Source organism: Mauremys mutica, chromosome 1 (genome assembly GCF_020497125.1).
Source record: "Mauremys mutica isolate MM-2020 ecotype Southern chromosome 1, ASM2049712v1, whole genome shotgun sequence".
NCBI classification, from domain to species: domain Eukaryota; kingdom Metazoa; phylum Chordata; order Testudines; family Geoemydidae; genus Mauremys; species Mauremys mutica.
The window spans coordinates 225,070,191-225,091,876 of record NC_059072.1 but is presented as its reverse complement, the minus strand read 5'-3'; the positions used below and the strand labels follow the sequence as shown (position 1 = coordinate 225,091,876).

Below are 21,686 nucleotides of genomic sequence, written 5' to 3'. Positions count from 1 at the left end.
AAGTGCAGAAGAGGTACAATGGGCAGTGCCTACTAAACAAAGGGGTATCAAGATGTGTCAGTAAACAGGAGTCACCATAGGACAGCTGAGGCCCAGAGCAGCATTCTACAATTACTATGCAATTCAACTGTTAAAAAGGTTCCACTCAGACACTAGTCTGTGTGACCACAGTTAATACCATATTGTATGCACACACTTAGTTTCTATACCCTCTCTTTTCCAAGGGCTGTATCCGCAGTTCTGATTCTGCTGGCTGATATTTTGGATAGTAAATGCAATCCACTGCTGTCATAAAATAGTTAGTTTACTACAACAGCTTCATGACAGAAATATAGTTTAGATTAAATTAAGGTATTTATTTTAAAACAGGGTTAAACACACTGAACTTTGGTGGGGATTCTGAAACCCCTTGCAGAGTAGGAAAAAATATCCACAAGCAGGAAGTGTAAAGGTGGCAAAATTACCATGATGTAACGTGAATGTCCTTCAGAAGACAGATAAACCTGTCCATCAGTGGAACACAGAGTGGTCCCAGGATGTTGTCCCAGCTAGGCTGCATGTACTCAGAGGCCCTCCGCAAGGCATCACTTTCACAGCAAAAATAATCAGCACCGGGTGTTACAATGTATGGAATAAAATAGTAATTCCCACTGGAAGCCTAGAAGGAAAAGCAAACACATTCAGATAGCAAATGGAAGCACTGCACACTCAAATTGGATGGAGTGATCTCATTCTGAATCTTCTGATTAATTCCTTAAGAGCAAATAATGGGCAGCTAGGTTTGCACAAGTGTTCACTAATTTTGCATGCCTCCACTTTTGGATGCTCAACTTGAGATACTTTGGGCCTGATTTTCAGGCATGCCAAAAGGACCACGGCTCCTATTGATTTCAGTAGGAGTTGCTTTCTTGAGGGAAGAATTAAGTCTTTATGTAAATATATGCTTAATTGGAAATCCAGATTTTTTTTAAAACATCCAAGTTTACTGTACAGTATAAATTTTTGTTTGTTTAAAAAGCAGCAACCCTCGGGATGTCATGGTGCTGTCACCAGAGCTTTAGAATTTAAATAATACAACTAATTTTTAAATTACCTTAGTTATTTTTATTTAACTGAAATGTTTAATTAAATATTCTGAATGTGAGTATGACAAATTGTGTAGGGTGACAGCTGTCACGATATTATCTCTGTTATTCAGTAGATCAGTCCAATGGCAACATAATAAAAGGGGACTGGCAGTAGCATTCTTATAACTGAAAAGACACATTTCTTATATAACACTTTGTTGGGTTTTTGATCTGGCCCGTATTGAGAAGGCACTACGGCAGGAAGCAGTTGCTGGGAAGCTGTCACTGTAGTCAAAGAAGAATAAGGGATTAGTTACTGTTGGAGGAAGCAGGTAGAAGGCTCTCTGTAGAGGAGGGGAGGAGAGAAGAGGGGAGATGGAAGTAACAACGGCAAGAGGACCATACTTAGTATTTTAAGATCCAGAGATGAGATCTTATTGCATTCCAGAATGAGAGGCCCAGCTCAGTATCGCCAACCCCAAGCATTCAAAAATTATGACTCAGGCCCTCCAAAATCAGGAAGTTTTAAATAATAATTAAACGTTTCTGGTTTCTGAGACTTCAGGGTTCATATTTGCAACCTATGTATCCCCTGCAACCATGAGGGCTGAAAACTTCCTTTAAAAAAATAAAAAAGAGGGGAGCTGAGATTCATGACCCCAGGAGCTATGGCTTTAAAAACACTATCAAATATTGTGTGACTTGCAGAGAATAAAAGTGTTGGCAAAATTAACTTCAGCGGGACTCCTTACGTATGGGAGGAATATATACATTACTAACGGTGAAGGAATCAGGCACTAGACCTGAAGAGAAATGAATTAGGAAAACTGTTGCTGTTTGTGACCAGCTGCGCAGATCTCATTCCCCAGTCCAGCAGGGAATAGGGTTAACCCCTGTGCTGCCTTCCCGGCCCACCCCACAGAAGGGCCACAGATGTTTACAATCAGTGCAGATGCATTTAGAAAGAGGCATGTGGCTGCCAGGCAGGGCTATATAAAGCAGTGCTCTCAGCTGAGTCTGAGAGGTGCCACAGACTGGGAAAGACCTTGTGTGGACTGCTCCATGGACTGGCAGAAAGACCACCGCCTGTAGTAGACTGGCAGCTGCTGTGAAAGAGGGGAGACTAGCACAGCCCTGGAAACGAAGGACTAAGAAGCCTTGATACAAGAGTGGAGAGCTGAACAGATTTTGTTGCATGCCAATAAACCAGTCACTAGAAGGGGAGATTTTTCATTTGAAACCCTCATTTCAGGCATGTGGTTACCCTAAAGGCAGAGAAAGAGAAAGTAACTGAGGCACAGTGAGTTCATGATGATTCCGAACTATAAAAGATCCATCATTTCTAATAAAAATAATACCACATTCCTATTGACTGTACTTGAGCTAAATGTCACCACACAGTACAGCATTCACATTTCTAACACTGTGATCATCGGTCCCACTGCTGTCTTTATTTTCTACCACCCGCCTCCCCAAAACTAATTACTTAAATCAAGCTCAACTCAAGCAACTAGCATGTCAAGTTGCTCAGTGCACATTTTGCAAAAAATTAGTTTTGCTTTTTTCTATTATTATTTTTAAGGTTGTCTTTGGCCTGGAACATTGTGACCTCATGAGAAAGCAAGTCTGCCCCCGCCCCTCAAACCACTAAAGACAAACACTTTAGGTCAATAATTCTCTTTGTGTATGAATTTTGGTTTTAAATTTCAAACAATCCATGAGCTGTTAGTTCTGGGGGAGAAGATGAAGATCAGCTTTGATAGTCCATATAATTTTCTTATGGCTACAATTTGTAACAGTAATGAAAACTGTAGTTATTTGCTGGGAGAAGGAAAACTTTAAATTTCACAACCAGCCTTCAGAGATGTTTCTCAAAGTTACCTGTGTGGAATAGTGCAATACACCTGTTTGGACATTTAACCATTTTATTCATGTCCCCTGCCTCCTCTTGGATTTTTGCACCCCACATATTTTTCCACAAATTTTCATCCACAATGCAGAAGCACCTATTTTTAATGCAGAAATTAAGGCCTATCTGTATTTAAACACATTACCTTATGTGAAGAGTTCTAGAGGTGCAAGCAGTGGGACTTCATCTGAAAATTTAGCCCCGTAAGTTTGTGATGCACAAGCCACATCATCAGCTGCCAACGTAAGCCATCAGTGTTATACAAAAAGAGGTAGGCTACCTCCTGGCAGAAGTAACCTTAGTATGTAGGGGATACCCATCAAAGCCTAGTATTTCTGGACTACCTCATGGCTAGTGATCAACAGTTTCCTGACTCCTCTCTTTTCTATTTAACATATGCATGCACTAAATAAAATCCAAACATCCCACGCAGTACAATATGTGGACTGAAATTTCTAAAAGATTCCATCGAATCTTCACTACTTAGAAACAATTCTATTTCTCTACTTTCTTTATATTGTTTTTATTATGAACCACAGATGTCTGAAAACAACATTTTTATTTCTTAGGAGGTCTCTGCTCTAGTTACCTATTCCTCATCTAAGAAAACCCTCTGACTCACCAAAATTAGCCACTGTGGAAAATTATTGTAATGTCACAAAGAAATTACTGATATTCTAGGTGAGGAATAAGCAGCCGATGACCTTAAGCAACTTATGTAGTATTGCCAACCCCAAGTGTTAATAAATCATCAGCCAGGCTCCGCAAAATTTGTGATTGGCTTAGATCATTATGACAGAATTGGAGCAGCTCTCTAATAATTTATGAATAGTATATGTTGATCTGGTTATCACAATGTTTACTTTATGAATATATTGGTTTAGTTTAACAGGAAGCTGTAAGAAAAAAAGCAGATTGTGAAAAGAATGGCTGACGATAAGCCATTCCTCAGCAAACTCTTGAGGGTTGTTAAGTGACAATATCCAAACTCTCAGCCTTGAAGAGTTTACCTCCTGCCCAACTAGCCTGGGAAATTAGTTTTGACCAGAAGGGCCAAAACCTCAGGAATACAGAAGAACAAAGGAGTATAGCAGGGTTTTAAAGGTCTCTCTCTCTCTCTCTCTCTCTCTCTCTCTCTCAAGAGAAGGAATAGGTGTTTGTGAGCAACAGACAGAGGCACCCATTATGGGGTCTGAAAAGTTAGGCCTACCCAGGCTATCATCTGGGGTTAGAAAGATAGACATGTGTCTAGACTGTTGTTTTAATATCTTGGCCTCTAAATGCTTTGTCCCTACTGTCAAAATTAAACAATACTTTCATTTAAGAAGCTGCCTGGTCACTGTTCACAGCCTCCCAAAGGGAAGAACTGCTGACTCAGCCCTCTGTCATGCCAATTCCCATGAAGGGAAATAAATTGGAGCTGGCTAGAGAAAACCTGCACCTAATTGGTGACTGGAAGACAGCTGCCCAATTAGCCTGGGAGGGACGAGGGAGGGAGTGGAAGCAGGGTGATAGCTCCTCCTTCCTGGGTGAAGTCTCTAGAACCCAAGCTGTGTACGGTGAAAAGATGGTAGGAGCCTAACCTGTAAATAAATGACGCCAGTGGTTACTGAACCCCAGGGTCTCCAAGTGACTTTGTCAGCACAGCAGGGGCAGAAGCAAAGAGAGGCTCTGCAGTGCCCTGCTACATACCCAAACTCAGTTGGAGCTATGGGGTAAGTGTGACACAGACATGCCCAGGGAGGTATATTACCCCTGTGTCTGACCATCTTCTCAATATTTCACTGAAGGGGGTCATGGGTGGTATCTGCTGAGCGCTAAGAACTAGCTGAATGTCATGATTATTGCGAGGTGTTTGTATGGGAAACCATTTTAGAGTTATGAAACATGTAGGCTATTGTATTCCAAAATGGTTGAAAGTGAAACTTGCCACTTGAGATGGAGGAGCCTCAGACCTGACTCAATCAACAATGAGAACAAGGGCCATCAGTGGAGCCAACCCAAGCCCTGGATTTGCTGTCTGGACCAGATGCAGGCCTGAGTGTTTACCAAGACAAAAGAACCCCTAAGAAAAGTCTCTGGTTAGGGGACCTCCTTGGGCTAAGATACAACAGTCTGTAACTGTACAGGGGAAGAAGAAAGGGCAAAGGTGTTATTCATTATGGGAGAGCCACTGTGCCAGTGGGAGCGTCTCATGAACGGTGGATCCCAGCTTTCTGGACTGAACAAGTGCTGCAAGAATGGACCATTGGATGAGAAATACTTTCCTGTCTAGGAAGGTAACTTGTTTATAAGTATAGGCTATAGATTGCAGTTTGTTTCTTTTACCTGTAACATTATGTTCTTCTTCGAGTGATTGCTCCTATGCATTCCAGTTAGGTGTGCGCGCGCCGCGTGCACGCTCGTCGGAAGATTTTTACCCTAGCAACACTCGGTGGGTCGGCTGGGCGCCCCCTGGAGTGGCACCGCTATAGCGCTAGATATATACCCCTGCCGACCCGTCCGCTCCTCAGTCCCTTCTTACCGCCCGTGACGGTTGGTGGAATAGTGGAGTGCATAGTTGACCTCCACAGCCCTAGCTTCTCACTGCTTTCTTTCTCATACTTGTTGTATATAGTTCTTAAAATATAGTTAGATTAGTTTACATAGTTTGTTATACTTAGTGTTAGTTACTTAGGGGAAATCGAGGGGCCTAGCCCTTCTTTTTCCCAACCCGGTGCGGGCTCATGCCCAAGGCACCGGGATTTAATCCGTGCTCGGCCTGCCAGCGGCCGATGCCGATTGGAGACCCTCACGATTCCTGCCTGCGGTGCTTAGGAGAGTCTCATCTTGCAGATAAGTGCCGCATTTGCAAGTCCTTTAAGCCAAGGACAAAGAAGGAGCGGGACTTTTGTTTGAAGCAGCTCCTGATGGAGTCGGCACTTAGCCCTGCGGTGCCAACACCGGCCGCTCCACAGACCTCTTCGGTGCGGAGCGCTCCAGCGGTTCTTGGCCGTTCCAGTACCAAGGCCACGGCGAAGCAGCAGCCGGCACCGGCCCCCCGGCACCGTTCCCTCTCTCCCTCGAGGAAACGTAAGGCTGCACAGACGTCCTCCAAGGTCTCTGCTCCAGGACCTCTCGCCCGACCCCCGGCACCGACTCCGACAGCGCATCAACCGTGCGCTGTACCGTTGACTCCGGCACCGCAAGGGCCATCGAGTCCGGTACCTCCTTGCTCCCCGGTCCGTACCGTGGTCGAGTTCGCTCTCCCATCGACACCTGAAACCTTTTCGACGGCGAGAGAGCTGATAGCGTTGACGGAGCCAACGCATCCCTCAACCCCCGGCACCACCGGTGCGGGTTGTTAAGTCAGCGGGCAAGCCGGCTATAATGAGGCCTCCTTCCCCTGACAGACAGGACAGACGGTACTCCAGGTCCCTATCCCGGAGACGTTCACGTCGCTCCAGATCTCGGCACCGCTCGCAGTCCCGGTACCGCTCTCCATCGCGGTACTGGTCGTACTCGTGGAGACGATCCCGGTCCCGGTCTCCTGACAGACGCTATCGGCACCGATCCGGCTCTCGGTACCGTTCCCGGTACCGGTCCTCCCGCAGCCGCTCCCACCGTCGGGACTCGAGATCCCGGTCGACCTCCCGGCACCGGCACGGTCGATGGTCCCGGTCTCATTCCCGGCACCGTGAAGACTGGCACCGTTCCCCGGCACCGTCCAGGGACAGACCGGCGGCGTCGACGGCGCAGTCGCACAGTCTCTCCGCACCGCCGTGGCCTTCGAGACAGCCGTCTGTCTCCTCTCGGGCCGACAGTGCAGCTGATCAGCGCACCGAGCCTCAAGGGCAAGACCAGGGTCCTCCTCAATGGGGCTTCTGGACTCCAAGGGCCTACCATGAGACTCAAGGAGTGCCCTTTTCCACTCAGCGCTCCAGGACATCCGACCACAGGGCACCTGAGGCTACGGTCAGCAGACCTCCTCCCACGGCCGTGGTAGAGGGGCCGCTGACATCCATAGATGCGGAGCATCCCCCCGTCGATGAGGCCCTGCAGCAGTTCACTGAACCCCCGCAGGACACTCTAGTCCCGGGCCTGTCATCCTCTTCCTCCCCGGATGAAGCGGTGGCAGGGGCGTCCTCCTCGGGCCCTCCTCCGATCAACCTTCGGGCCCATCAGGACTTGTTACGACGGGTGGCCCAAAACATAAACCTGCCAGTTGAGGAGCTGGCAGAAGACGACGACCCCGTCGTCAACATAATCGGAGCGGATGCGCCTCTTCGTGTAGCCCTGCCCTTTATCCGCACTATCCAGCGGAATGCGGACACTGTTTGGCAGTCACCAGCTTCCATCCCTCCAACTGCTCGGGGGGTGGAAAGAAAATACTCGGTCCCGTCCAAGGGATACGAGTATCTCTACACGCACCCAGCTCCATGCTCATTGGTGGTCCAGTCGGTTAACGACCGTGAGCGACATGGCCAGCAAGCGCCAGCGCCCAAATCCAAAGAAGCGCGGCGTATGAACCTTTTGGGCCGTAAGGTCTATTCGGCCGGTGGCCTCCAGTTGAGAGTCGCCAACCAACTGGCTCTCCTCAGCAGGTACACCTATAACACCTTGGTGTCCCTCTCGAAGTTCTCTGAGCTCGTGCCATCCGACTCCCGGCCTGAGTTCACGGCCCTTGTTGAGGAGGGTAAGAAGGTGTCCCGGCCCTCCAAGCCTCTCTGGACTCTGCAGATTCGGGAGCCAGGACTTTGGCCTCTGGAGTGACCATGAGGAGAATTTCGTGGCTTCAGGCCTCCACGCTGCCGCCAGAGGTCCAACACATCATCCAGGACTTGCCATTTGATGGCCAGGGTCTCTTTTCTGAAAAGACAGACTCACGGTTGCAGACCCTCAAGGATGGTCGAATCACGATTCGCTCCCTGGGCATGCACATGCCAGTTACCCAGCGGAGATCCTTCCGGCCACAGCCGTACCGCCCGTTCAACCAGCCCAGACCGCGGCCCGATAATAGGCGCAGGGGCAGAGTGAACCGGCGCAGGCAGTCGGGCAGTCAAGGAAACCAGGCCCAACCGCCCTCGAAGCCTACCTCAGGACCCAAACAGAACTTTTGATGGGACGCCCGAGGACGGCCCACCAGTTTCTTTACCGGATCCTTCCCCGTTGTTTTTCAACCATCTCTCCCAATTCCTACCGGCTTGGTCCCAGATAACATCAGACAACTGGGTACTCCGCACGGTGGAGTCTGGTTACCGCCTCCAATTTGTTTCGCCGCCCCCCCCCACCAACCCTACCCGTCCCTCTTCAGGGACCCCTCTCACGAGCAATTCCTCTTGCAAGAGGTCAAGACTCTGTTGAGTTTGGGTGCCATAGAGGAGGTGCCAGAAGGCATGAGGGGCAGGGGGTTTTATTCCCGATATTTCCTAATCCCCAAGGCAAAAGGAGGTCTGCGACCAATCCTGGACCTCCGAGAGCTCAACAGATTTCTGGTCAAGCTCAAGTTCCGCATGGTAACCCTGGATACCATTATTCCCTCCCTGGATCCGGGAGACTGGTTTGCCGCCCTCGACATGAAGGACGCGTATTTCCATATTACGATTTACCCTCCTCATTGTCGCTACCTGCGCTTTGTCGTCAACCACCAGCACTACCAGTTTACGGTGCTCCCCTTCGGCCTCTCCACGGCACCAAGGGTCTTCACCAAGTGCATGGCGGTGGTCGCCGCGGCCCTTCGCCGGATACATGTTTACCCGTATCTCAACGACTGGCTGGTCCGCGGAACGTCCCAGCAGCTCGTAACGCAGCAAATGGCCGAGATTCTAGGCCTGTTTCAACACCTAGGCCTTATGATCAATGCCGAGAAGTCTACCTTGACTCCAACGCAGAGGATAGAATTCATCGGCACGGTCCTGGACTCCAATCTAGCCAGGGCCTGCCTCCCTCTGCCTCGACCCCAGGCCATGGCTTCCATCATCCAAAGCCTGCAGTCCTTCCCGACGACAACGGTGCGCACCTGCCTCAGCCTCCTAGGCCACATGGCAGCGTGCACTTTCGTGACCCCATATGCGAAGCTCCGCCTTCGCACCTTTCAAACTTGGTTGGCGTCGGTTTACCGCCCGCACAGGGACTCTATAGACACGGTGGTCACGATCCCGCAATCAGCCCTCGATTCGCTCAACTGGTGGTTGGACCCAGGGGTGGTGTGTGCCGGGGTTCCGTTCTGCCCCCCTCACCCCTCCATCACTCTAACTATGGATGCCTCGGCCATGGGGTGGGGTGCGCACCTCGGCAGCCTACACACCCAGGGCCTTTGGTCACCCCGCGAGCTGACCCTCCACATCAACGTCAGGGAACTGCGAGCGGTTCGCTTGGCATGCCAGACCTTTCGCTCCCACCTCCAAGGTCGCTGCGTGTCCGTCTTCACAGACAACACAACAGCGATGTTCTACATCAACAAGCAGGGCGGAGCACATTCCTCCCGGCTTTGCACGGAAGCGATGCAACTGTGGGACTTTTGCATAGCCCACTCCATACACATAGTGGCATCGTTTCTCCTGGGAGTGCAGAACACGCTGGCAGACCGTCTCAGCAGGTCTTTCCTCTCCCACGAGTGGTCCATTCGTCCCGATGTGGTGCACACAATTTTCCAGAGGTGGGGTTTTCCCCGAATAGACCTTTTTGCCTCCAGAGAGAACAGGAAATGCCATCTGTTCTGCTCTTACCAGGGCAGCTCCCAGGGCTCCCTCTCGGACGCATTCCTCCTCCCATGGACGGATCGCCTGCTGTATGCCTTCCCTCCGTTCCCCCTCGTACACCGGGTGCTGCTCAAGCTCCGGAGGGACAGGGCCCACCTCATTCTCATTGCTCCGGCGTGGCCGAGATAGCACTGGTACACCCTGCTGTTCGACCTCTCAGTAGCGGATCCTATTCCCCTCCCGCTATGGCCGGACCTCATAACACAGGACTTCGGTGGGCTTCGCCACCCGGACCTGCAGTCCCTCCACCTGACGGCTTGGCTCCTGCATGGCTAACCTGAGCTGAGCGGGACTGTTCCGCTGCAGTGCAGCAGGTGCTGCTAGAGAGCAGGAAGCCTTCCACTCGGTCGACTTACCTCGCCAAGTGGAAGCGTTTCGCGCTCTGGTGCAATCAGAAAGGTCTCAACCCTCTCCTGATACCTATTCCCAAGATCCTGGACTATCTCTGGTCCCTCAAGGAGCAAGGCCTCGCAATCGCCTCCTTGAAAGTGCACCTGGCGGCAATTTCCGCCTTTAGGCCCAGCATAGGGGGACGTTCCGTTTTCTCCAATCACATGGTTTCTCGTTTTCTTAAGGGGCTAGAACGCTTATACCCTCCGGTACGGCGCCCAACTCCTACCTGGGATTTGAACTTGGTCTTAGCCAAGCTTATGGGAGCCCCCTTTGAGCCCTTGGCCATGTGTTCCCTTCTCTACTTGTCCTGGAAAACGGCCTTCCTCGTCGCGATTACTTCAGCGAGACGAGTCTCTGAGCTTCGTGCCCTAACGGCTGACCCGCCGTATACTATCTTCCATAAGGACGAAGTGCAGCTTCGGCCACACCCCGCCTTCCTGCCTAAGGTGGTGTCGGCTTTCCATGTGAACTAGGACATCTTCCTCCCGGTCTTCTTCCCGAAGCCACACGCATCTCGTAGGGAACAGCAGCTTCATAGCCTCGACGTGCGTAGGGCCCTCGCTTTCTATATAGAGCGAACGAAACCTTTCCGGCATTCCCCCCAGCTCTTCATGGCGGTAGCAGATCGCATGAAGGGCATGCCAGTCTCTTCCCAGCGGATTTCGGGCTGGGTGACGTCATGTATCAAGAAATGCTACGAGCTCGCCAGGTTCCGGCTGGTCATCTCTCCGCTCACTCTACAAGAGCACAAGCCTCTTCTGCCGCCTTTCTGGCCCATGTCCCCATTCAGGACATCTGTCGGGCGGCGACCTGGTCATCAATTCACACCTTTGCTTCCCACTATGCACTGGTGCAACAGTCCAGAGACGATGCAGCCTTTGGCTCAGCAGTCTTACACTCTGCCACGTCTCACTCACGCCCAGCCAACCCACCGAGTGTTGCTAGGATAAAAATCTTCCGACGAGAGTGCACGCGGCGCGCTCACACCTAACTGGAATGGATAGGAGCAACACATCTCGAAGAACAACAGTTACAACGGTGAGTAACCGTCTTTTTCCAAACCCTTTTACTTTTATTTTGCATCTTTCTCTCTCTGTTAAATAAACTTAAATTTGTTTTTACTATAAACACGTATAGACACCTTGTCCTAAGAGAGTGTTGAACTGAGGTGAAACCGGTAAATTGAGATACACTGCTTCCACGGAGGCAGCAGATCCATGTAAATTGAGGGTGTCCACAAGACAAGAAACTGTGCACTTGAATGTAGTAAAGTCAGGGCCAGCTCCAGACCCCAGCGCGCTAAGCGCACGCTTGGGGCAGCATTTTGCCGGGAGGGCGGCAGGCGGCTCCGGCAGACCTTCCGCAGTCATGCCTGCGGGAGGTCCACCGGAGCCGTGGGACCAGCGGACCTCCCGCAGGCATGACTGCGGAGGGTCCGCTGGTCCCGCGGCTCCGGTGGACCTCCCGCAGGCATGACTGCAGAGGGTCCGCTGGTCCCATGGCTCCGGTGGACCTCCCGCAGGCGTGCCTACAAGAGGTCCCCCGGAGCCGCGGGACCGGCGTGCTTGGGGCGGCCAAATTCCTAGAGCCGCCCCTGAGTAAAGTGGTGCATGTAAATTGCTAGCCTGCATTGGGAAAGAGTGGGGTTTATGGAGCCTGGATTGGAGCACTTGTGTTGCCAAGGGGGAGGGTGGTGGGCAGAGACGAGGCTTGCTCCTGCTGTGAGCAGGTGGCAGCGATTTACCAGGACACCTCGGTTAATACTGAAAAGCGTTACTAAGTACAGGTGATACGCATGGCATACACATGCTACCGTATTCAAAGTGGTGATTTGAGAAACAACAATAGTTTGACTTTATTTTGTTTCTATAGAATATATATTAAAAAATCCAGACTCAAACTCAGGTCATATGCTTATATGACCGTCCTAAGAGAAACATTCCACCTTGACAGACAGTACCTGATCCTGTAACTAGATGCATGAGCGCAGGGGTCCACTTGCATGGAGTCAGTTGCAGGATTGGAACCTAAGTTAGTGACATCAAATCAGGAAAGTTTTAAATGCTGATTACTCTCATTATTGCTACCAGAAGCGCAATGATGTTGAATGTTTTACATTACATAGCCCCTTTACTGCAAATGACCCCGTGACACTTTATAAGCTATAGGACTGATCAAATGCCCATTGAAGTCAATGGGAATTTTTCCTCTATGGGCCTAATGTCCTCACTTTCATCACAGGAATGGTCCTTCGGATTTTAATAGAATTACGTGAGCAGGAAATTGCCCTCTATGCAGCAGATAATCATCATTTCACTAGTCAGTGAAATGCAGAAGTTGTTTAGTAGAGAGGAAGTGAAGAGCGGCAAGATGTTTTAGGAAGAGCAAGGAACAGAATGATGTAATAGCTTTATTGTGCAAAATATTTTTGAGATTTAATTCGTATTTAAATGTATTGCAAAATAAGCTGTAGTGGCCTAAAATTAAATGAGAAAATAAATACAAATTGGACATTAGGAAAGAAATTTCTTAGCCATTAGAGCAATCAGGAATTTCAACTACCCGAGCTAGTAGGGGAAGCACTATCATGAGAGGTATTCAAGAAAACACTCGGTAAGAAAGTAGAAGGAGAGAAAGCAAGGGTCCATGAACTAGATGATTCCAATAAACTTTTCCAGCCCTATGATATATTGATTTTATTCGTGCAGGTGAACACTTCACTGCCATTCATAAGTAAGTGCTCGCTAGTGTAAGAGCTGATCCTGGAGCCATATTCTATGATTGTTCCATCAACAGGAACGCCTGTTGGCATCAGTGAGAGTACTGTGTAAAAGTCTAAAGGAAACAGTCTTGTCAATTTAACTTTTTTGCCACATGTGCAGCAAATGCAAGTGCTGTTACTCAGTGATTCAAACAGGACCAGTATCTGCCTGCTAAACTTATAGCTCTACTTGTGCAAGATAAATAAAATTAATACCTGCACAAGACTGTATAGCAACATTTGGATAGTCTAAAGTTATTAGCTATCTGAATTAGTTTGAAATATTTCCAATCTAAAATACAAGCAAAATAAGCACTTGCAGTTAGAAACAATACATTTTAAGAACTTAAAATGAAGTTGTTAAGGAATAAGTACAGAATTATTATTCAGTTACACTGTAAGTGAACTATAAGGAAATAATTTTTTGGCACTTATACACTGATTTAAGAAATAATTCTTAGTATTTATACATCTATTTTTCATAGCACTTTAAAACATGATGGAAATTTTAAAAAATTATTTCAATTGAGGTATGTAGGTGGCCTACCAGAATATAACTAAAAACAATCTAAACAAAGACAACTCAGCTCAAGAAGGCGATATCAGAATCATCAGTGAAATGAACCCTAAAATCCACCTCTAAACAATAATAAGTTTTACAATCTTTTCCTGGAAGGATGCCATTGCTATGTTTTGGCATAATGTGGGTGTATCTTCACTGAAAAACAAAAAGGTGTGTTATTAACTAACTCACTCAAGTTAGCTAACTGGAATTAAAATCTTAATGGGGACTAGGCAGCCATCTCCTGCAGGGGCATTGGGACAATGTGTATAGTGGTGGTGCTGAGAGGCATTGAACCAAACTGTAAACCCTGTACATGATGGAAACCACTTCAAGCCAGGAGTTCCAGCACCTATGATCACATGAGTTAACAGGTCAAGTCAAAGTCTACAGGGAACCTGGGGTTTAACAGTAGAGGCTCACTAGTGTTAAAGTCACAGTTGCCAGCCTTGCCTTCACTAGGCTTTTAACTTCTTTTTTTCCAGTGAAAAAATGACCAATAGGTTAAGGATTAAGGCCCTTCCAAAGCTACAAGACCTCAACAACATTGACCCTCCCTCCCATCTTCTCAAATACGTGCCTTGGGACAGTCAGTAATTCCAAACCAACGAATCTCTATTGACATAAAGCAGGGGTCCCCAATGTGGTGCCCGCAGGGGCATCTAAATGCGCCCGCGTCCTGGCCGGCTTTCGAGCATCCACCAAAATGCCGCCGAATTTCGGCAGCATTTCGGCGGCGACGCCTCTGGATGACGCCGCTTGACACCGACAAGCGACGTCATCCAGAGGCATCGCAGCCGAAATGCCGCCGAATTTCGGCAGCATTTCGGCAGATGCTCGACCGCTGCCACGGTCCTTTGTCTGGTGCCTGCCAGACGAAAAAGGTTGGGGACCACTGACATAAAGGAATCAAGATGAAAACATGTCCCCTTCCCTCCCCACTGAACTAGTCCTCTATCATTTAAGGTTTTCAAAATCAAACAAAAGTATTTGAAGCACATTCACTGGTTAACAGACGGCCAGTGCATATTACAGGACTTAATGAATCTGTGCTACTGCATTCTGCAAGAGTTACAAATTACAAGTGGTTTTCAAAGGTAGCCCTCAATAGAGCCCGTTGTTAATACTAATACCATAACAAAAAATTACTGAAATTTAAAAAATTGTCTTTATAGATGACAAAGACACAGATTACAGTGGCAAGGTCTAGCTCCAGAAGAAAAGGTCACAACTTCAAAAGATTTTGGAGGGAGGCAGGTGGATATCTGACCATCAATGAAACATGGGTTTCCACGTTCAGCTCTCAGTAAAAAATGAAGAGTCCTCACATGAAGGGCCTATCAATCCACAGTCATCAACAAACATGGCAATTTCCAAATAAACAAGATCTTACAAAAGCCTTCCCCCACCCAAAAAGCAACACTTTCAATTTTTTCCAAGTACAGCATGAACTAGCTGCCTCGTACCCATTCATCAATTTAGGCCACGCGCACCAGAACAGCACCTTGCAGGAATCAGTGATCAAAAGAGATGGTAACAGAGAACCATTTTATTTACAGTTTTTGGAGTCGAGGGGGAAGATGATATCTATTATTGTAAAAAGACTTCCTCTAAAACACCTCTAACATTAAGCATATAGCCTGATATGGAAGAGAGTGAAAAGTCATTTCAAATTCAAGGCAAGATTCAGTTCTGGGTTTCTTTTCTGATCAAAAACTTGCAGAGTTTGAAGTCTGTTCAAAATGCTATTCCTAAGACAATCTTCCTGGCCTTTTTGGGTCCCTCCCCTCCTTATCCACTGCAACAAATACAAGATTGTCTTCAAGGTCTTTCACAGTTCAGTTCCATCCTACCTAACCCTCTCTATTATCTTATCAGCCTTCCCCTTTACTTGGCCAATGATAAAAGTCTCAGCCATCTGCTTGTCTATTTCTCCCACAAGAAGCTTCACCCCTTCTTCCATATCATCCCTTATGCGTAGGGCCCTATTTCCAAATTCATGGTCCATTTTGGTCAATTTCACAATCATAGGATTTTAAAATAGTACATTTCATGATTTCAGCTATTTAAATCTGAAATTCCATGGTGTTGTAATTGTAGGGGTCCTGACCCAAAAAGGAGTTGTGGAGGGGGGAGGGGGTTGCATGGTTATTGCAGGGGAGCTGCGGTACTGCTACCCTTACTTCTGCACTGCTGTTGGTAGCAGCGCTGCCATTAGAGCTGAGCAGCCAGAGAGCAGCACCTGCTGGCCGGGAGCCCAGCTCTGAAGGCAGAGCCACCACCACCAGCAGCATAGAAGTCCGGATGGTATGGTATGGTATGGTACTGCCACCCTTACTTCTGCACTGCTGCTGGCAGGGCACTGCCTTCAGAGCTGGGTGCCCAGCCAACAGCCACCGCTCTCCAGCCACCCAGCTCTGAAGGCAGCGCAGAAGTAAGGGTGGCAACGCCACGACCCCCCTGCAGCTCCTTTTTGGGTCAGGACCCCCCATTTAAGAAACACTGTTTTCCCCTGTGAAATCTGCATAGTATAGTAAAAACACACAAAAGACACACAAAAAACACACAAAAGAGGAATGCAGCAGTCCTGATCCATCCACCCACTCAGATACACACTGGCTGTTATGGTAAGTATTGGAGGGGCCTCTTTTCTCAACTCTGTTTCTCCAGGGAGGGAGGGAACCCTTGTTGCTCCTGAGGTTGAGGTCCTGGTGTGCATAGGGCCTCTGATTGCCCTACTTTTACTGTGATGCCTATAGCATATTATTGGCTGATAGTGGTTAGACAGGCTGCAATTTAAGACTACGGCTACTGATCTGCTTATATATCACCATTATTTAAAAAAAAAAATTCTACATCTACAAATTGTGCACACAGCTAGGCTATGAAAAAAAAATGCTTATATTACTGTTATCCCATTCTCCCTCCTCTCATTTTTATGTTTCACCAATCTGTCATGACTTGTCTTAAACTAGGATTGTAAGCTCTTAGGGAAAGCAAACCTCTTTTACTACATGTTTGTACTGTGCTAGGCACAATGGGTCCTTGGAGCTAGGTGAGGATAACACCAGTGAGTAGCAAACTTGTACATATACCTCCACAAAAGTATAATTATACTACCACCCCATACCTTAAATTACTTATATTTTGAAATCAGAGTATCCACATGGGGTGTTATACTGGCATAGTTATGGTGGTAGAATTATGCTGCTAGAGCTATGCAGTTCCCCGTGTAGACAAGTCTTAAGAGTATTTAAGATAACATGTAAAAGACTCTCTCAATATGGTTTAACCCATGCAATTGGACAACAAAGAACAAACCAAATTCATTAGACGAATTTGGATGCTTCTAAACACATTGCCTATCTGAACACGCTCGGGGAGTTAAATTAATCAGTTGTCTTAAGGATCAAGATAATTTTCAACACTACAGAAAAATATGATGGACTGGACACCACAGAAAATTGTTGCGTATGACTGATTTCCCAGCAAAATTAGAGTACTTTATATGCAGTACTTCATCTTAAAAGTCTGAATGTAAATATATTTTTTGAAAATGCAGGGTTTGGCTTTCTCTTTAAAAAAAACACAATGTATCCCTAGGCTACAGGATATAATTTCAAAATAACGTCTATTCCAAGATAACAGTTACCTGAAAAATAAGAGCCAGCCCAGTATTATTTTTAAAATATCCTTAAGTAAATACAATTGGAAAGGCACAGTAATAAAATAATTCTAAAATTACTTTTATTCAGCCAGAAAGCAGAATAGAAAGTAATACATACTTTGCTTATCACATAACCACTGTGGTACTCAGGAGGCACTTGGACCTGAAGAAAAGCTTTGTGGTTGGCAACTGCAGCCAGCTCCAAATTGAAATGGAACAGCATGGAAAATAAAGAATATGGAAGTATACAAATAATAAAAAAAAAGAGACAGACACAGGACACATGAAGAGAGAAATTATTAGAAAGATACAACAGAAGATGAAAACACACATACAGCAAGTTTATATATAATCTTTAAACACAAAGAAGTCTGCAGAAATTATAGTATAACTACAATACTACAGAGACAAGTTTGCCAGCATATGTTCTTGTTTTATCGCTGACATGCTTTCAGGGAAGTCTTATATACAATCACTAGTTAGATTATTACATGAACACTGTAATTAACTACATACAACAACATATATTGTTGGAGGTAAATTAGTGTGTGCCTATTAAAACTTTACCTTTTGCATTTCTAGAACTCTTTACGGTTAAATATATATCCTTAACTTGCATTAACATTTTTCATATTTAATATATACAGAGTATTACAATCAGATTGTTAATTCTAAATCATTAGAAAACCACCAATTTAAGGGAAAATCAGTTTAACTATTTCCCTTCTATTATCTCCATGTTCTATTTTTGTCCTTGTTATTAGCGATTTGTAAGCTTCTAGAGGATAATACGACTATAAGGAATAGCCAGTATGGATTTGTCAAGCCAAACTGACTTAATTTCTATCTTCAACAGAGTAACTAGCCTACTGGATGGAGGGAAGCTGTAGACATGCTATATCTTGATTTTAGTAAGGCTTCTGACACAGTCCCAAATGACATTCTCATAAGAGAACTAGCAAAATGCAGTCTAGATGAAATTACTATAAAGTGGGAGCACATCTGTTAGAAAGATCACACTCACAGAGTAGTTATCAATGGTTCAGTGTCAAACAGGAAACGTGTATCTAGTAGGGTCCTGCAGGAGTCAGTCCTGGGTCTGGTACTGTTCAATATTTTCATTAATGACTTAGATAATGGAATAGAGAGTATGCTTATAAAAATGTGTGGATAACACCAAGTTGGAAGGGGTTGCAAGCACTTTAGAGGACAGGATTAGAATTCAAAATGACTTTCACAAATTAGAGAATTGGTCTGATATCAACAAAATGAAATTTAATAAAGATAAGTGCAAAGTACTACAGCTTAGGAAGGAAAAAAAATCAAATACACAACTATAAAATGGGAAATAACTGGCTAAGCAGTAGTACTATTGAAAAGATGCTGTGGTTTATATTGGATAACAAATTGAATGTGAGTTAATGTGATGCAGTTGCAAAAAAGGCTAATATCATTCTGGGATGTATTCACCGGTAAGAGCTGGTACAAAACCAACCATACTGGCAGGGCCACTGATGGGGGAAAGGGGGCGGCAAAGGGGCAGGTTCCCCAGGGCCTGGCAATTTAAAAGCGTCTGGGGTTCCTTGCCATGGCCAGAGCCCCTGGTCCTTTAAATCGCCGCCAGAGCCCCGGAGCTCCCGGCTGCTGCCGCTGCCACAGGGCTCCAGCAATGATTTAAAGGGCCCAGGGCTCCCAGCCGCCGCTACTGCTCCAGCAACCAGAACCCCAGGCCCTTTAAATTGCCGCCAGAGCCTGGCCTCAGCCCTGCCCCTTCTGCCCAAAGCCCTGCCCCTTCCAGGGGCCTAGAGCCGCCCCACAACCTTGCTCAGGACCCCGGTCACCCTGCGTACCAGTAAGTCCCTTAAGTTACTTTCACCCCTGACTGGAGGTGATTGTCCCTGTCTACATGGTGAGGCCTGAATTGGAGAATTGTGTTCAATTCTGGGCACCACACTTCAGGAAAGATGTGGACAAATTGGAAAAAGAGTCCAGAAGAAAGTAACAAACATTATAGAAGGTTTAGAAAACCTGACCTATGAGGAAAGGATAAAAAAAACTGGGCATGTTTAGTTTTGAGACGAGAAGACTGAGAAGGGACCCAATCACAAATATGTTAAAGGCTGTTATAAAGAGGACAATGATCAATTGTTCTCCATGTCCACTAAAGGTAGAACAAGAAATAATGGATTTAATCTGCAGGAAGAGAGATTTAGATTAGATATTAAGAAAAACTTTCTAATTATAAGGTGAGTTAATCTCTGGCATAGGCTTCCAAAGGAGATTGTGGAATCCCCGTCACTGGAGATTTTTAATAACAGGTTGGACAAACACCTGTCAGGGATGGTATAGGCTTATTTAGTCCTGCCTCAGCACAGGGAGCTTGATTTGATGACCTCTCAAGATCCCTTCCAGTCGGGCACATCTATGATTTTGTGATTGCTTTCCAGGGTGAGCTGTACCTAACTCACCACCCCTCACTACTCACATTCAAATAAAACAAATGCGTCCCACTATCATAGAATCATAGACATGTACAACTGGAAGGGACCTCAACAGGTCATGTAGTGCAGTCCCCGACACTCAAGGAAGGACTAAATAATAACTAGACCATTCATGACAGGTGTTTGTCTAACCTGTCTTTAAAACCAATAGTGATGGAGATTCCACAACCTCCCTAGGCAATTTGTACCATTGCTTAACCACCCTGACATTTTATTTATATATATCATGAAGGATGGGCAGTCAGGGCCAGAACTATTCTGGAAAGCACCGTCCATCTGCCCTTTGATTCTAGAAATCTTTAAAAATGGCTTAATCCCACTTCTTTCTATGTCTTGTGTTTTCTAGATCCTGTGCCTTAGTTTTCATTAAATCGAGTAGAAATTTTCTGACTTTTGATTCTTCATCCCAAAAAAATGACAAATTTGTTACAAAATTTTTTTTGTGAAAAGTCAAGGTTTTGACCAGCTCTGGTTTTCATGTTTTTCTGAAGTTGCACTCCTACAATCCACCAGTTGTGATTTGGAGAAGAGAAGTTCGGAAGCCTAATAAAACACACAAGTTTATCCTTTCCCTCTAAGGATAAAATACATTATCCCCATACACACTCTCTACAAGTCCAAGAATATATCCTCAAGCCAGCTCCCAAACCTTCATTGCTTCATGGTAACAGAGAGATGAAGATGAGACTGTTCCACAAGGCTGGATATTTGTGATTTATTTTATAAATAACGACTGACAGAAACAGCAGAGCTACACCATCTCTGAGTGAAATAAGCAGCTGACTGCCTTTAAGGCTACAATCAGTTCCACACAAAAAGAACCACCTAATGGAAGGGACAGAGAATTTTGACCTTTAGGTACACGCTAGGGCAATTCTGTCTTGGGAACTGAGCTCCGAATTGTAGATTGCATGCCTTAAACATCTCAGTGGGGCAGTAAATTAGCAACACAGAATTTTAATTGCTTGCTTTGGGCAAAGTCAAATAGAACAGACTCTTATCCAAATCTCAAAATATTTCATTACTGATGTTGGAAGCTACATCCCCCAGTTTTCCCACCCTTACACTTTTCAAATCAGTTATTAAATCTATGTTGCAATCTTATCACTCAGCCTTACAGAGCTGCTCTGTGGTTTTCACGTTTCAGCTATGGACCCAGACCAAGTCCCAAATGAACTGCTGGACTGTTTGCAATGTAGCATTCTCCGTTTACGTTCAACTTTCTCTCTACTCCCTCTTTCCCTGAAGCAGAATTAGTATAATGATTTACATTTTCCTTAAAGGGAAAACATTAATCATTTTTCTAGGTTTACTTATTTATTTAGAATGAAGAAACAATCACTGCAAAGGAAACATTTGACATCTAGTTTACATCTTTATGTGTTTCAACTACTGTTCTACACTGTGATTTTCTTTGCCCTTTTTCTGGGATTTGAGATTTCCAGAATAAAGGGCAACACTAAAATATTAAGTCCTTAAGGGCAAGGATTCTGCACAGTGGCTCTGCACCTAGTGTACACCACACAGGGGACTGCTTTTGCACTGCCAGGAAAAAGGGATGATGTAGCTAGGGACAGTTTCAGTTGCTCTCTTCCCCCAACAAAGCATAAGGGATCGCAGGCATCACTACTGCCTTAAGACTGCAGTAGCAGCTCTGCGGATTCTCCATGGCTCAGGGCAGGGATGGGAAATAGTCTTTCCCCTACTGATCTCTACTGCCGGACAGAAAGCACAGCCAATTTGTGTTGGGATTTCCCCAATGGAGAACAATTAAACCAGAAAACAAAAACAAAAAACAAACACCACAGCATCAGCATTAATTCTAATGTAAATATTTGCCATTTAAACCTAAAGGGTTAATTAGCAGTTCACTTCATCTGATTTACATTTACATTTACACTGACACTGTAATTATCCAAGAAGTAAAGTGACCCTCCTTATCCAAAAGCTTCAAATGAAGCATTGGTAGAATATTGTAACAGTGACAAAACACAGTCTTGTCTACAGCATGCAGTTACTTCTGGAAGGGGAAAAAAACAGACTCTTGTTTATGCACAGAGACCGTAATTTCAGCTTAGTTATAAAA

General features: G+C 46.0%; 1 protein-coding gene across 2 annotated transcripts in view; it reads right to left on the bottom strand.

The window, feature by feature from the left end:
- Window positions 1-21,686, bottom strand: part of MAP3K15 (mitogen-activated protein kinase kinase kinase 15) — a 165,822-nt gene that overhangs the window by 80,810 nt on the left and 63,326 nt on the right. For both annotated transcript variants that reach the window (XM_045015214.1, XM_045015129.1), the window contains exon 4: window positions 465-658. In XM_045015214.1, coding sequence (XP_044871149.1) covers window positions 465-658 — 194 coding nt within the window. The remainder of the gene's footprint in view (window positions 1-464; window positions 659-21,686) is intronic.